The sequence below is a fragment of the Oxyura jamaicensis genome, chromosome 2 (genome assembly GCF_011077185.1).
Source record: "Oxyura jamaicensis isolate SHBP4307 breed ruddy duck chromosome 2, BPBGC_Ojam_1.0, whole genome shotgun sequence".
Taxonomy (NCBI): domain Eukaryota; kingdom Metazoa; phylum Chordata; class Aves; order Anseriformes; family Anatidae; genus Oxyura; species Oxyura jamaicensis.
This window is the reverse complement of record NC_048894.1, coordinates 80,584,416-80,600,359: the sequence shown is the minus strand read 5'-3', so window position 1 is coordinate 80,600,359 and position 15,944 is coordinate 80,584,416. Positions and strand designations below refer to the sequence as shown.

Below are 15,944 nucleotides of genomic sequence, written 5' to 3'. Positions count from 1 at the left end.
GGGGGGACATGCAGGCTCGCTACTCCGTGTCCAGCCCCAACTCCCTGGGAGTGGTGCCGTACCTCGGCGGCGAGCAGAGCTACTACCGAGCCGCCGCCGCGGCGGCCGGCGGGGGCTACGCGGCCATGCCGGCCCCGATGAGCATGTACTCGCACCCGGCCCACGAGCAGTACCCGGGCGGCATGGCCCGAGCCTACGGGCCCTACACGCCGCCGCCGCAGCCCAAGGATATGGTGAAGCCGCCCTACAGCTACATCGCCCTCATCACCATGGCCATCCAGAACGCGCCCGATAAGAAGATCACCTTGAACGGGATCTACCAGTTCATCATGGAGCGGTTCCCTTTCTACCGGGACAACAAGCAGGGCTGGCAGAACAGCATCCGCCACAACCTCTCCCTCAACGAGTGCTTCGTCAAGGTGCCCCGCGACGACAAGAAGCCCGGCAAGGGCTCCTACTGGACCCTCGACCCCGACTCCTACAACATGTTCGAGAACGGCAGCTTCCTCCGCCGCCGCCGCCGCTTCAAGAAGAAGGACGCCGTCAAGGACAAGGAGGACAAGGACCGCCTGCACCTCAAGGACCATGCCCCGCCGCCGCCGCGCCCGCCGCCGCCCGCCGCAGCCTCCGCTGCCGCCGTCGAGCCCGAGGGCGGCCCCGCCGGGGGGGGCAGCGCCCCGCCGCCGCCGCCGCCGCCCCCCGTCCGCATCCAGGACATCAAGACGGAGAACGGCACGGCCTCGCCGCCGCACGCCGGCTCCCCCCCCGGCGCCGCTCCGCCGCTGGGCGCCGTGCCCAAAATCGAGAGCCCCGACAGCAGCAGCAGCCTGTCGAGCGGCGGCAGCCCCCGCAGCGCCCTTCCCTCCGCCCGCTCGCTCAGCCTCGAAGCCCCCGAGCCTCCGCCGCCGCCGCCGCCGCCCCCTCCGCCGCCGCCTCCCCACCACCACCACCACCACCACGGGCCGGGCTTCAGCGTGGACAACATCATGACCTCTCTGCGCGGCTCCCCGCAGGGGGCGGCCGAGCTGGGCTCCGGCCTGCTGCCCCCCGCCGCCGCCGCCGCCGCCCCCCGCAGCGGCATCCCCCCGGCCCTGTCCCTCGGCGGCTACTCGCCGGGCCACAGCTCCGTCTACAGCTCGCCGTGCGGCCAGCCCGCTGCCTCGGCAGCCACCTACCACTGCAACATGCAAGCCATGAGCCTGTATGCAGCGGCGGGCGGCGCGGAGCGGACCCCCGGCCACCTGCCCCCCCCCGCCGCCGCCAGCCCCGCCGAGGAGCCGCTACCCGACTACGCGCTGCCGTCGGGGGGCGGCGGAGCGGGGAGCGGCGGCGGCGGAGGAGGTGGAGGAGGAGGGGGCGGCGGGGGGGCGCTGGGGCACGGCGGGCTGGGCGGCGCGGCGGGCGGCCACCAGGAGGGGCAGCACCCGCACCCGCACCCGCACCAGGGCCGCCTGGCCTCCTGGTACCTCAACCAGGCGGCGGCGGCGGCGGCGGCGGCGGCGGCGGTGGCGGCGGCGGGAGAGCTGGGCCCGCTGGCGGGCGCGCCGGGCTACGGGGGGGCGCAGCAAGGCTTCGCCGCCGCCCCCAGGGAGGTCTTCGAGGCGCCGCGCCTCGGCCTCAGCGCCTCGCCCGGAGGAGGAGGCAGCGGCGGAGGCCCCGGCGGCGGCGGCGGCGGTGGCGGCGGAGGAGGCGGCGGGGCGGGGGGAGGCAGCTGTCAGATGGCCTTCCCCGGCAGCCAGCCCCTCTACCGCACCTCCGGGGCCTTCGTCTACGACTGCGGCAAGTTCTGAGCGCCCCCCCCGACGCCCCCCCCGCCCCCCCGCTCGGGGGTCCCCGCGGCCGCCCGGAGGGAGAGGAGAGCGCGGGCGAAAAGCCTTTGTACAGAGACAGCTCCAAAGCATGTCTTGGTTTTGTTAAAGGACAGTGTTACTCCGATAACACGTAAGTTTTTTTCTGTTGTTGGTTTTTTCCTCCTTGCTTTTGAGAAATACTCCCTCCAACCTTCCCCGCCCCCGTTTCCCCCCCCCTTCACCGTGCGCCCCGGCCCTTAAGGTATCGCCAGGCCCTGTGTTTAAATGGGGGCGAAAAACTCAGCGTAGAATACCGGCTTGTCCCCGCTCCCCCCGTCCCCGTCCCGGACCCTCCTCTTTTACAAGGACTTGTTTTAAAATGTAAATTGCGACATAGTAATTTATTTTTAATTTGTAGTTGGATGTTGCGGACCAAACGCCAGAAAGTGTTTCCCCCCTTCCCTGAAAATTGACTGAAACGCTGATTTTTTTTTCACTATATATAAAAAAGGGAAACTGTATTAATCTTATTCTATCAATATTTTTTCTTTTTTTTTTTTTTGTTGAAAATATTCTGAAGGTATTGCATTGTTTGTTTATTAATAAATTACCATTCAGTTGGAATGCTCCTCCACACGTCTGTATATTTTAATACTTTCGTTCAGAGCGAGGGAGAGAGAGGGGAAAGGGATTTCCTAACTAACTTTGCCGATGGAAGAGCTCGTTCCCCTCCGCGCAAATTCCAGAGACTATTTAGGATCTGCCAGGTCGAAAAAAAAATCCCTTTTCGGTCTCTTCTGCAATATGTTCCACTTAGTCAGCTCGCCTTATCCGCTAGGAAAAAAAAAAATAAAAAAAAAAAGGAAAAAAAAGAAAAAAAAAAAAACTTTCCCATGGCAGCTCTGAGTTGGCAAATAAACAAACACGTTTTCTTAGCAATTAATGGGCAAGACCTGGAAACATTTGGCCGTGCGCAGCGGCAGGACAAGCTCACGGCTTTTTAAATAAGGTGTCCGTGTAAGGCTATGGGAAGCGCCAACGCCGAGTGGGCGCCCGTGTGTGGCTGCGAGCATACATCGGGCTGGCGATCGCTGCGGGTGCAATGCCCTCGCGTTTATATCCAGGGCTTCCATACGGACCCGTATTGGAAAAAGGATTGCCTATTTATTCACGGCTTCATATACGCGTCGCATATGTTTCTCAGCTCCACGGTGTATTTTGGATGGCAACTATCCTGTAACACGGATATTCGTAAATATAATGTGAGCCTGCTTTGTAGAACTGGTGGCAACGCGCGCCATCACACCCGTGAAGCCGCTTCTGTAATGTAGAAATATATTTTAAAGTCCTATTTTATGTCAGGAAAAAAATAATAATGAAGTAGTGAAGTAGTTGGATTAAAAGGGTGCCTGTGCGCTCCAGCCTTGCACCTCTGTAGCTCTTACTCCTGTCCTTTAGGGACATTGCCGCTCTGTTGGGAGTGCCCTAATTGCTCTGCCCGAGATTGTTTTAGAAAGAGTTGGTGTGGCAGAATTTTTCTTATACAGTCTTTTTTTTTTTTTTTTTTTTTTTTTCGCCTCTCCCCTCCCTCCTTTTTCCTTAAACCTGTAGGAAAAAAAAAAATAAGAAAAAGAAAAAAAATGTTACCAGGGGAGCAGATGAGTGCTGCTTGTCAGACCGAGAATCTCACCTTCTGGACAATTTGCAATTAAGAACCTACGGGCGATGGGGGATCACCTCCCCCCTTTGTAAATAACCACCAAAAACGCAATAAATTCATTAACTTAAAAAGAATCTGCCTTGTCAGTCAGACCTGGGAAGAAGATTATTTGATTAGAGATATTTAAGGCCTAAAGTTTGCTTTCAAGATAATACAGTTTCCTATCAGTGCCTCTTATCTAAAGGCAACACTTAGCAGTAATTGCCGCTGCATTGTTAAGGGTTACACTGTAAATAAATACGAAGGTATTTACAGTTAAACCTTATTACCTTGCTTTTGAGCTGCTCTTCCTCTCCAAAGCGATAATCCGCTGTTAGACAAACCCTTAAGCAGAGCGGCAGAACCGGGGGCTTGCTGCATAAAGCTGGCTTGAAATGCGTTTGTGGAAATACCTCGCTCCCTTTATTTTATTTTATATATATATATAGAATTATTTGGCTCTTGCTAAAGAGCTTCTCGGCCTTCTTTATTGCCGTTTGCTGGTTGAATCGGGTCCGACAAAGCGCAGCGCTCCGCCGCCCGGTTATTCTGCGGCCGAAGCGGGGGCAAAGCAGAGCCGAGAGGGTCGGCTGCGGAGTCCTGGGGGGGTCCCAGCTCCCCCCGCACCGCTGCCGGCCCCGGCTGGCCGGTGGCTTTGGCCGCCTCCAGTTTTCACTTCTTTTCCCCGGGACAAGCGGAGCCCCGGCGGCGGCAGCGGGGGGACTGCGCGGAAAAGCCGTGCCCGCCTCCTCCCCTCCCGGTATCGAAAACCGGGCTGAAAATTAAAGAAACGGGAGGGCAGAGCGGCGACCGCATGTGCTGTTTGCCTAGGTTTTTTTGTTCGCATCGGACGCCGGTCTCTTTGGGATTTTGTATTTATTTATTTTTATTCTTATTATTATTTTCCAGCCGTGGGGTGATGCGGGGAAAATAAAATAGCAGGGAAAAACAGTAGTCAGCTCGGCTCGTCGTGGCTGCGGGGGGATGTATGTGTGTGAGGAGGGGGGAGAAATGGGGGGTTTGGGGTTGAAGCTCCCGAACAAGTGCCGCGGCCGCGCAACTTGTGCTCCCCGCCTGGCTGCGGGAGGGCAGCGGAGGCCCGGGGGGCGGGGGGGGAGGCTGGAAGCGGGGAGGCCGAGAAACATCCCGGGGATTTTGGGAGCTGGGGAGGGGGTCTGTCCTGCGGAGATCACACGCGGGTTGTATTATTATTATTATTATTATTATTATTATTATTATTATTATTATTATTATTATTATTATATTGCTATTACTATTGCTATTGCTATTACTGTTGTTACTATTATTTTATTGTGGTGACGATGATGATGGCGAGCAGGGGGCAAAGCGGAGGGTCCCTCCTGATCTCTGGTTGTCTCCCAGCAGAGCTCCGCGGAGGTGCGAGGGACGTGCGGGCGGCGGCGGCGGGACGGTGCGGCTGCGAGGCCCCGGCCCTGCCTGCGGAGCGGCGCCCTTGGGTGCCAGGTCAGCGCGCAGCTTCGCGGCGTGTCTGCGACTCGAGGTGGATGTCAGGGCTTTCGCCGTCCGGGGAAAAAAAAAAAAAAAAAGTGCAACATATTTTAAAAAATGATTATTTGGGGGGTCGTTCCCTTCTGGTGGTTTCTAATTCGTATTTGCTCTTCTGTCCCCGAAACCGAGGGAAAAGTGGAGTGTGAAATTCCCCTCGGCAGAAGGGCGATGTTCGCCCCTCCGCCTAAATTTCCTATGCAAAAAGATCCTGTAGAAGTGAATGACAGCTCGGGGTTTGTTCCTGAAAGGTCATAACCAAAAATAGCGGGGAAGTGCATGCAAAGAGGACGGTTTAAACCCTTCCCTACCTCCACACACCAGTTTGCGGGGAGACTGTTTGTGTCGTGGACAGAGACCTTCAGGGAACGGTTGCAAACGAGTCTTTCACCGTAGCCAGGGCCCTTTTTCTGAAAGTCGCGAAGTTCGGGGAAAGAGCCTCAAAGTTCGCCCGGGACTGTTTTCATAACCCGGTCCAACTTTGTACCGCTCGGCAGCCCTGGGGTCGCACCGCATCGCCCAGCCGGCTGCACTGCGGCAGCGCGCAGTCCTCTACCCCCCAAAAAACGGCGCAGCGGGAGCGGGGCGAGCTGGAAATTGCGCTCCGGGGGCTTCGCTTGCGCGCTGCCGTCGCGCAGGCCGGGGCAGGCACTGATGCGCGGGGCAGCGGGGGCCTGAGCACGTCTGGGCGCCCACACGAGGATGAGTGTGAGGTCACAACCAGCTCGCCCTGGCTATGACGTCTTCTGGATTGCGTAGGCAGGATCCCGAAGCTCAGAGACGCGCGCAACGGGAGAGGAGCGCTCATGCGCGCCTCGGAGCAACGCGCCCCCGTCCTCTGCTATAGGAGTGACCGCTAATTGAACATTAGTTTCCAATTAACGCCGTCGTAAAGCCATTGAAACCTCGGGCCGTTTTTCCCCACTTGCCCGCCTCGGCGTTGGCCGGATGGTTCGGTCGCCTTGGGATGCGCGGGATTTTGGGAGGGCCGCGAGCGGCGCAGCGGGGTGCACGGGGAACCGCTGCGCTGTCGGGGTGCCCGAGGCCGAACTGGGGGTTCCCCGGGGTGCAGGTGGCGTGCGGGGCACCGCCGAGCGCAGATTTGCACGGTGAGCTGCGCAAGAGGCACTGCGCGCCCGCTTAGCGGGAGAAACTCGAGCATGAAGGGGGCCGTGGGATGGATGCCCGTGAATTGCGAACCGCCGGCATCCCGTTGGCCTTTCCATTTTCTTTATTTTTTCCTATTCCCCCCCCCCCCCTTCTCCCTCGCCTCCCCGTCTGCGTCGTGAGTCCGCCCCAAAGGTGGTGCGGTGCCGCGGTGAATGCGGCCCTCCTGCTTTAATTACTGCGGGGCTCATAAAGCCATTCGCTTCTTTCCAAAGTAATAAACAAACGTCGCGTTAGGTCAAGATTGATGGTGTCCATGCAATAAAAACGGGCCAGGTCAGGAAGGAATAAAATTCAATCAGAGCTCGCGGAATCATTTTTCAGGGGACAGAAAGACAGAAAAAGGAGACGGGGGTCAAGGGAGACGATGTCGCCATTCACAACACACCAGCCGGCAGGGAGGAGGGCGAGGGTTAACGAGCGATTGTTTTTTATCAAGCGGAGCCTAATTGAACGAAACAATAGCCGTCCCGGCGGGGGGGGGGGGGGGGGGGGGGCGGCTCCGGGCGGCTCTGCGGGGCTGGGCTGCAGCCTCGCACCCCGGGCACTGCCCGGCGCGGAGCTGCGCCCCCACCTCCGAAACACAGGGCAGCTCCTGGGGGTTGCAGGATGGAGGATGGGACCCCTGTTTTTCTTGGGGGGGGGGGGCGGGGGGGGGGCGTTCCGAAAGGGCTTGAGCCCGACGCGTCCCCTTTCCCTTCACGGCTTGCCCGGGTCTCCCCCGGTGGCGTGCGGAGAGTTGGAAGCGGAGCCCCGGAGAGGGTGAAATTGGGAAGGTTTGGGAAGGGGGGGGGGGGGGGGGGACGTGGAGAGGGGAAAGCGGCCCCGGCTACCGGCGAGAGGTCTCTGTCTTGAGCGGGAATTGGGTGGTCGGCAATTTTTGTGTTGCCCCCTAAATAAACACAGCTTGAAGCGACTTGGGTGGGCAGAAGGGAACAATTTGTGGGGCGGGGAGCGAGCGCGCCGGGCGGCCCGCGGCTTACCTGCTGGGGACTTTCACCTGACCCCTAGGTGTCAGGGGGCTCGCTGCTCGGAGCGCTGCCCCCCGCTCGGGTCAGCGGCTTCGGGCTGCTCTCGGTAGAACGAAAACTACAGCAGCGAAACCCCCAAATTGGAGTCCTCCCTCCTTTTCCAGCCCCCGTCACCTCTGGGGAGGATGCAGGAAAACCAACGCGTTTAGAGCCATTAACTCTTAAAATAGCTGAATTTCCTCCGGTGGAAGGGAAAAAAAAAAAAAGGACGCAAATTATTACACTCGGGATATTTAGGTATTAGGAATCGATGAATAAACAGGTCATATTGCCCTCGGAGCACAACTGCTCCGTTTAGAAGAAACGCCATAGCAATCCCCCCGCCCCCGTTCCTCGAATTTATTTACTTGCCAGAACATTTGAGAGGTCGATTTATATATATATATGTATTTAAATAAATATTTGAAATAAGGAAAAGAAGAATGTTTTCCATTGACCGATAATGCGAAAGCTCTGATAATATCGTCCGAAGCAGAAAGAGAATTGTTTAAACTACGCCGGGCGCTCGCAGGATTGCCCGCTGCGGATCCAGTGGCGCTGCCTGGGGGTTTCGGCGGGGGTCTCCGGCAGCGCGTTTGTTGGGTGCGGGGCTCCGGGGGGGTTCCCGGCCCCGACGGCATCGCCCCCCGGCCCCAGGGGGCGGGCAGGGGCAAAGAGGCGCGCCCGCAGCCCGGGTTTGCGAACGGGAGCGCTCCCGGCCAGCGCCTGCAACCTGGCCTCCCGGCCACGGGATGGATTCAGAACCGAATTGCTGCTCGCAGAAAATTGACGGCTTGCTCCCCACGCCCCCCCCTCAAGCCCTCCAGAGGAGGGGAGGGAGAGACACGGAGCGGGGCGAGCTCATTAGCAAAGCAAAGGTTGCAATTAGCGTCCGCCGCTGCGAAGCGACCTCTCCCCCGCCCGCCTCCCCTAGCCCCCATCGCCGGCTAATTGCGAGGTATCTGTTGATGTTTTTCTTCCACCCGTCAAAACGTTGGAGCTCTGCCTGCTCCGGCGCTGCTCCGGCTTTGTTGTGTCTGCAGGCGACGCTCCGCCGGCGAAGCACCGGGGGTGAAGGGGGGTCACCAAGGGACGCGGGGAGCGCGGCCCCGACAGCCGCCTGGGGGGGCTCCCCTCGCCTCCCACTTCGCTGTCCGAGCCGTCGAGGGGCGCCCCGCGTTCCCCTTTACCCGCCGGCCCCGGGAGCAGCTCCTCCCTACCCCCCAAAAAACCCTTCATTTTCCCCTGCAGGCAGCCGGTATGAAACCCCTCCGGGCCCGGGCTGCGTTGGCTGCTGCCCTTTTTAATTAACGGAGCCGTAATGACCCCGGACCAGGAGACCAAACGTAGCACGGGCAGGCAGGGAATGCGTGTTTTTTTTTTTTTTTTCTGTACCCGCACGCACAAAACGCTTGACGCCCGCATTGTAATTAGGGAACATGCGCCTGAGAGCGGTGTGGTAGTAGCACGGCTGGATACCATCCGCTTAAATCGCCGAGTGGTTTTTAATTGTTATTATTATTTCGTTTTTAAGACGTGATTCCGTGCCCGTTGCGAAGGGCAGTGCTTTCGGCAGAACTGAAAATCCCGCAGGAAGGTGTGTGCTTGGGGGGGAGATCTGAAAAGCAGCTCGTCACTTTGCCAAATTTTAAAAAAGCAGCTGGACACTGCGCTTTTGGTTCCCGTCGGAATCAGGTCCAGTATATATATGTATATATACATATATATATTAACGAAAGAAGCACAAAGGCACCCAACACAAGGTCGCCACGGAGGGACCGCTTGCTCTAGAACCGATTTTGCCTCATCAGCCCCTCCTTCCTCTTTCGTCCCCCAACACCGAGGCCGAACAGGGAGAACAAAAATGCTTCTCTTGAACGCGCCACGGCTGGAGGTGCCAAGGGAAAAAAAAAAAAAAAGAAAAAAAAAAAAAAAAAAAAAAAAAAGAAACAAAACCAACCCGCTGAGGTCGAAGGGAAGCCGGCGGCTGCGGAAAGGTTCCCAGTCCTCCGCAGAGATGCGCGAACTGGTGCTCAGTGGCAGAGGCAAGCGGCCGGGCAATCACTGCAAGCACTAAATGCTTCCCAGCCGTACAAAAATAACAACAACAACAAACAAAAACTGGTGAGAAAAGCGATTTTTTTTTTTTAATACGTTTGCCACGGGGAGGGGGATATTAAAAAAACAAGCCGCGGAGTTGCACCCTACCGCAGGGAGAAGCACCCCAGGAGGGTTTGCACAGCACAGCCCCAGGGCGCGCACTCGGTGCACCTGTAGGAAGCAGACGGAAGGGGCTCTGCGTTTCCCTTTTTTCTCTCTTTCTCGCCCCAAACCCTGCCGGGCCAGCCCCGAGGGATAGAAGGAAGGGGCTGCTGCGGCTGCCCGGCCCCACACCGCTCCGCCGTGCCCGTCTCCGGCCAGCTCGCACATTTTCCACCGCACCTCTGGCGACGGCGCACAAAGAGCCCTCTCTCCGCGGCAGCCCCTTCCTCGCAGCCTGCTACCCAGCCCTGTCCCCTCCCCAGCTCGGTGTCCATCACGAAACTCTGCCCTCGTCCCCCCCCCCTCCCCCCCGGTTGGAGAGGGGCCCCCCTTCCCAACGCGATGTGCTCGGGGAGCCTGCATCTCCCCCCTCCCGCCCCCTCTAAAAAAGGGCTCTCTCTCTGCTCAGCTGTGCCCGGCGAGGCAGCGGCTTCACTCATTTTCGAGGCATAAAGCTAAAACGATGGGAGTAATTGGTGGGTGGAAGATCCGAAACCAACGGGAAATGTATGGGCTCGACGACCTCTGGATAACCCGGGTACCTTGGCACGAAAAGTGCAAAAATATTTACTCACCTTGAAGTTTCTAATATTTTTTAAAGCTTTTTTATTTATTTTGTTTTTATTTCTTAAGCCATCTTTTGAGATCATTCAAGCTCCCATCCGAGGTTTAATTATAGTTAGCGGGAAGAAGATGAAGGGGAATGGGGAAATTCTGGGGGGAAAAAAAGGAAAAAAAAAAAAAGAAAAAAAAAAGAAAAACCCAGACCCCAGGGTCAGGAAGGTGCTGGACAAAAAGGCTTTCTGTGACTCACTCACACTCTGAAATGAAGATCTGAAAAACGCTTACAAGCCCCCTCTGACTGGTTTGAAAGCGATTCCAGCAATTAGGAATTAATTCGGCATGGTCAAAAGGCGATTTCACTGCAAGTTAGATCATGTTATCCAAACTTTTTACAGAGTTCAAGTGGTGGAAATGGGCCGCTGGGGTGGAGGTGAGCTGCAGGAAAGAAAAACAAGGAGTGTTCAGCAAAGGAAGACTAGGGGAAGCCAGGGCCGGAGGAATGGCGGGCGTACGCTAGCACCAGAGGGTCGCTGCTGTTGTTGCTGGGGGGCAGTGCAGGGGATGCTTTTGTTTATTTCTGTCATTCAAAATGGGAGAAAGTACTAAAAAGGTGCTGGAGGCCCTAGGTAAGAAAATATGAGTTTTAATTAAAAAATGAAATCAGTGGGCTTGCCGGCCGGTGGCTCCTCCAGGTACAGTACTGGGGGGATCCCCCCTGGTTAACAGCGGGTGCCAGAGGCAGCCCGTGAGGAGGAATAGGGCTGCCCTGGGATGATTCGTGGGGCCAGAGGCACCAGGAGGGTGAAGGGGGGACAAAACCAGGCTTTTATGCACAGGCAGGCCAGCAATAAGGCCACCCTGGGGGGGCGGCCACCCACCCCGGCCCCAGCAGCAAGCGTGGGTGGCTGTGCTGGCTGTGGGGTGTGCCCCCAGCACAGGTCCTGGTGGGGCTCAAGCGTTGGGGTTGTTCCTCATGAGCTCCACGTCGGCGTCCACCATCTCCCTCACGAGCTCCTGCAAGGAGGGAGAGAAGTGGGTGAGGGTCCCTGCGGCAGGACGAGGAGGGGATAAGGAGCCCCCACGCAGCGCATTTGCTCGCACGCTTGCCCTGCTGCACCACGGGAGTGCCGGGTCTCCTGAAACTCGCTGGGTCAAGTCGCGGCCTGCGCTGCCATGCTGGCACCCGAGTGCAGGGCACGCTCTCCTTCCCAAAACGCTGATGCCCGCTGGGCCCTTTCCAGGGCAGGTTAGCAGAGTCACGGGGGACGCCCTGCGCTGCCGTGGTGGCTGCTGTCTTCCAAGCAAGAACAACAGCCCGGGGTGGCCACTGACAGCGCGGCTTCTCAGTGTGCCCAGGCAAAACTCCCCCCCCCTCGTGGATTGCTCTTGGAGGACACGAACCCCTGGTAGGTACAAAGCACACCACTCACATCAAACGTGACTCTGGGCTTCCAGTTCAGCTTTTGCTTGGCTTTGGTACAGTCCCCTTGAAGAAAATCCTGTGGAAAAGAAGAGAAAAACACTGAGAACTGTGCCCCTTCCCCATCTGGCAGCGTGCGGGGCTGACCTCTGTGCTGCATGTTCCCGGCCCAAGGCTCCCCCTCTCCATAACCTGTCCCGAGGAATAAAAGTCGAGCAAAAGCCTCCAGGGTGAGGGAAACCTTTGCAGATCATGCTCAGTGGTTGGTGGGCATCAGGTGAGGTGCGGCACGGCCGTGCCCACGCACGCACCCCTGACAGCTGAGCACGGCTGGAAGGGCGCTCGGGCCCGGCCACCTTCCGAGGACAAAATATTTAAGATGCAATTTTAGTGGAAGCTCATATGCCTATAAATCACCAGGAGGCAGCATCCTTTCACCAGGCTGTTTCGGAGCGAAAGAGTTACTCTTTGTTTTCGTGTGTGCGGGGTTTGAGCTCCAGCCTCACTGCCTTGCGGTGGTGAACGTTTTGTAATACGTTGTCATGTTTCTTAGTCATGCTATTGAACGAGCTGTTCCAAATTCTCCTTCTCCCCCTTCTTTAAATAACATAAATCACAGAACAAATATGACAACTAATCTCTTTCAAATAAAAATGTGATCGCAGACAAACGATGCTGAAAGACTGTTGTGAATAGGGGTAACCACACGCAATGGCAGTAAACAGCCAGCTTTTGAATGCCTGCATCTTTTTTCTTCAGTACTTTGAGCATCCACTTAGAAAGAATAGTCTAAATCTCTCATAAATGAAAGCAAATTATCTTGAAACTGTTACAGAAAGCAAGACCTTGTTCATATCCACTAGCTGGTTAAGTATTGTTACAAGTGCTACCACGCCAAAACAGTCCCGCAAGCGGTCATCAAAAACAACAAAATTAAGCAAGGAAAACAACTCCTTTTTCTACATCTCTGAAGGAACAAAGGAACTGACCGAATCTTCCTGAAAAACCCAAGTACTTTGTTCAAACAGTTAGCTTTTGCAACTGTACGTGATGGTTTAATAAAATGTCACCTCTCCTTACAAGCTTCATTTCTCTGTAGTAGGAAGCACTAAAAATGCATCAGCCTGTGTTTAGAGAAAAGCAACACAAGCTTTGTTACAGGACAGCAAAGCTAAGGCCGAATCCTTCTCTTGCCTTCGACTTGACGCTGGTAGCACGGCGGGGTTTCCTAAAAGATCCCCGGGCCGTGCTTCTCCCTCCTCGCCCTCTGACCGGCGGCGGGGCTGACGAGCACTTTGTGGCTGCAGGTTTTCCACCGCGCTGCTGCTGCCGACTCCATTTTTCAGATGCTATCTTTTGTGCGTGTGCGGTGCAGGTCGTGCTAACTTCCAACATCACCTCATCCTGTGCAGTAAAACGTAGGAAATTCTTCTTCGTAATTGTGCTGCAGAAAGCTAGACAGCTCGCTTCCAGCAGCAGAGGAAATCCACCAAAGGAAATATTGCACTGCAGAAGGGGATGTGGAACAAACACGTCTGCTGAGGCTGTTCCAGGCAGCGTTTGTAATACTTCAGCCTTTATGCCGAAAACATTTCAGTGCGCCTTCAGAAAAGAGCAAACGGATGGGTCGGAACAAAACGGTATGAAAATAAAAACGCCGTGATTTCCTTAAATTAGGCTAAATGATTTCCTACTGCAGCCCTATAATGGGTTTTTAGAAACTGCAGCAGACATTTGAGGGCAAGGCATGCAAAACCGCATCAGCCTGAGGGATCCCCCTGAGGGCCGTGTGAATATGGATTGCAAATTCTGGGTTGAAATGGGAAAGGCTCCCACTAACTTTGATAAAATTTGGATTGGGCCCTAATGTACTCACAGAGGCATGCCTTTTATCTGGAGTTCGCTTAAATTCACATTACATCTGTGTGCATGTACGTGCCTGGAAACAAGGAAATCCTTCTTAAAATAAATTTCAGCATAAAAACAATCGCCTTTTATTCAGTTCTAATTCGAGCCATTAGCTAGAAGTTGTGTTTTAATACTGCCTCATTTTAAGCCATAAAAGCCTGATCATAAAACTTAGCTTCACTTTTAGAAATGCTGCGTAAGCAATAATTTTACATCCACAATCTCCATATCAAAAACATTCTTGAAAACCCAGCCTATCTCGGATGCTGGTTTCCCATCTGAGAAGTGGACCAGGAGCAAGCGAAAGTGCTGTGTTGCCCACTGTACGTAGCTGCATTCTGCTTTCAAACAGCTTGGGAGCAGTCTTTTAGCTTTCTTGGACAAATGCTTTTTGTTAAAACAGTTTATCTAAAAAAAAGAAAAAAAGAAAAAAAAAAAGAAAAAAAAAAAGCTTTACCAGTTCCAGTCCTTCGTTCAAAACCATAAACACTCAGCTGCCGAATGGGGCAAAATAAGGTTGGGGGGAGATTTCAAGTCAGTAATAAAGTTGTTTGCAGTGCTGGATTATACACAGAGATAACACAAACAACTAGCGTATTAAATCCATTTCTGTATTAAAAAAATGTTTGGTTTTTTTTTTTTTCTTCCTTAAAAAATTCACATGCTTTAACAGTGATGCAGTAAAATGCATTCCGGCATAATTTGTGAGTAAAAGAAAAAAAAAGATACCAGATTTAATATATATGGTAATACAAATTCCCCCATCTGATTCAGGTTAAAAGATTTTTCAGTGGCTCTCCTGAAGAAGTTTATGTACGTCTGCGAAACGCTGCTTTGTAGTAACATTTACTTGAAAATAGCACCACAGACAAAATAACTACTATGCACTTTTTAAAAGGTTCTCTTATGGAAGTTACTAAGTGCAGAGACAAAATGCTGTATAATACCGCAGTATTAACACCGTATTACATCTAAATTCAAGGTTGAGTTGTATTCTTGTTAGGCAAAGTTTCAACACTGAATGGAAATGAAGACTGGAACAAAGCTATTCCTGATTAAAGGATTGTATTGCAGTCATGTTTCCTGTATTTTTCTACAAGTAGCTCATAATATGAAAACAATAAGGTAATTACAATAAAATATTAAAAAAAACTCCTCTTGGAACAGAATGACTGCTTGTTTATATTATTCAAGTCTTTCACTGAAACCAGAGATGCATCTGTCAGCCTTCCAAAAAAGAAAAAAAAAGAAAAAAAAAAAGAAAGAAAAGAAACACACACCAGAAAACCTCTGGCATGCTGATCCGTAAAGTGCATTGGTTCTTCAGTGTCAGGGTTTCACTTTCTGGAGGTACAACCAGATCAGAAAGCAAAGAAGGAAGAGGTAAGCTTCTGCTGGAGAAAATCTGGATTTTTGGGGGGTGGGGGCTGTTCTTGAAAGACAGCTGGCTGCTGCTGAATCCAGGCTGCCCGCGATCCCTGTGTCCGAGGGAACGGCACCTGATGACACGGCACCACTTCGTGTTTGGTATCCCTGTAGGACAACTTCTTTTTCCTTAGCACTGTGCTTTATCTACTGATAGGAAAACAAAGCCCTTTGACTTCACGAAGGATTTAGATACTGTGCTGAGAGTTTGCAAACCTGAAAACACTGATTAAGGCTTTCTGTTGTTTTTATTGTACTCAGGTCACAAACATAAAATTAAGTCTTTGCTCTTAGTGAACGATTTCAGGAGGAACAATCCCTTATTTTCCATGCAAATACAGTTAACATAAGTGAATACTAACGATGAATTTTGCCTGGAAGCTGAGAGTTGGAAAAAACATCCAGGTAAATATTTAGAGGGAAGGAAGTTGGAAAAGACAGCAGTCAAATTCCCTGTTGCCACTGAATATGACAGTAAACTCTCCTACGGCTTTATATCCGCTCCGCTGTCAGTATAACTGTCTCTCAGAGAAAAGAATGAGTTTGTCCAACATGACTTTATTTTCTCTTGTACCTTTTCTGTAAGTTAGGCTGCTAAACTGTGTAGAAAATACACCATTATTATTAAATCTGATTTTATGACGATTCAGTTTCATTGTCGCAATGCACACAAATACGTACAGGTAAGCAGGGAGAAATTTGTTACACAATGTGATAGGGCATTTTAAAATTAGGTTTTGAAGCCCTGAGACAAAAATGTAGAATATTTTAATGTAAATATCACATTTCCCAAGCTCTTGTTCTGAGTGTCATCACTACTTCTATTTTGACTCGTGCAGTGATTGATCTGGTTTCACTGTGCAATGCATCACTGTCTCATTCAATTAACTTTAACTGAAAATGTAAAGCCTCAAGACAATGTGAGAAAAAGGAGATAATGTGGCCTGAAAGAAATCCAAGGTTTCCTTAATTACTACAGCTCAGCTGATTGCCTTTAAAATAGTCCTTCATTTTAGCCAGTGCCGAGAGCCAGATTTTGCTCGCTGTTACACCAGAATAAAATGCAGACCGAGTCCTCAGTAAAACACCTGCGATGGAATCGTGCCCAGCTCCATTCGCTGCGGCAGAGACAAGGCTTTACCTCTAAAAATAAACAGACCTGATCTAAGCAC

General features: G+C 53.4%; 2 protein-coding genes across 2 annotated transcripts in view; one reads left to right on the top strand and one right to left on the bottom strand.

Annotated features, from left to right (window-relative positions):
• The first annotated feature begins 6 nt into the window (after positions 1-6).
• On the top strand, positions 7-5,035 carry FOXC1 (forkhead box C1). Its single transcript, XM_035317560.1, has one exon. The coding sequence runs from the start codon at positions 9-11 to the stop codon at positions 1,788-1,790; it is 1,782 nt and encodes a 593-aa protein (XP_035173451.1). The 5' UTR covers positions 7-8; the 3' UTR covers positions 1,791-5,035.
• A 4,996-nt stretch (positions 5,036-10,031) lies between these two features.
• GMDS (GDP-mannose 4,6-dehydratase) overlaps positions 10,032-15,944 on the bottom strand; it is a 408,222-nt gene continuing 402,309 nt past the window's right edge. The window contains exons 10-11 of the mRNA XM_035317561.1: positions 11,450-11,518; positions 10,032-11,033 (exon numbers count right to left, since the gene is read on the bottom strand). Coding sequence (XP_035173452.1) covers positions 10,971-11,033; positions 11,450-11,518 — 132 coding nt within the window. The 3' untranslated portion in view covers positions 10,032-10,970. The remainder of the gene's footprint in view (positions 11,034-11,449; positions 11,519-15,944) is intronic.

Coding starts and splice junctions, on each gene's coding strand:
- FOXC1 (XM_035317560.1), top strand. CDS start 9: ATGCAGGCTCGCTACTCCGTGTCCAGCCCCAACTCCCTGGGAGTGGTG.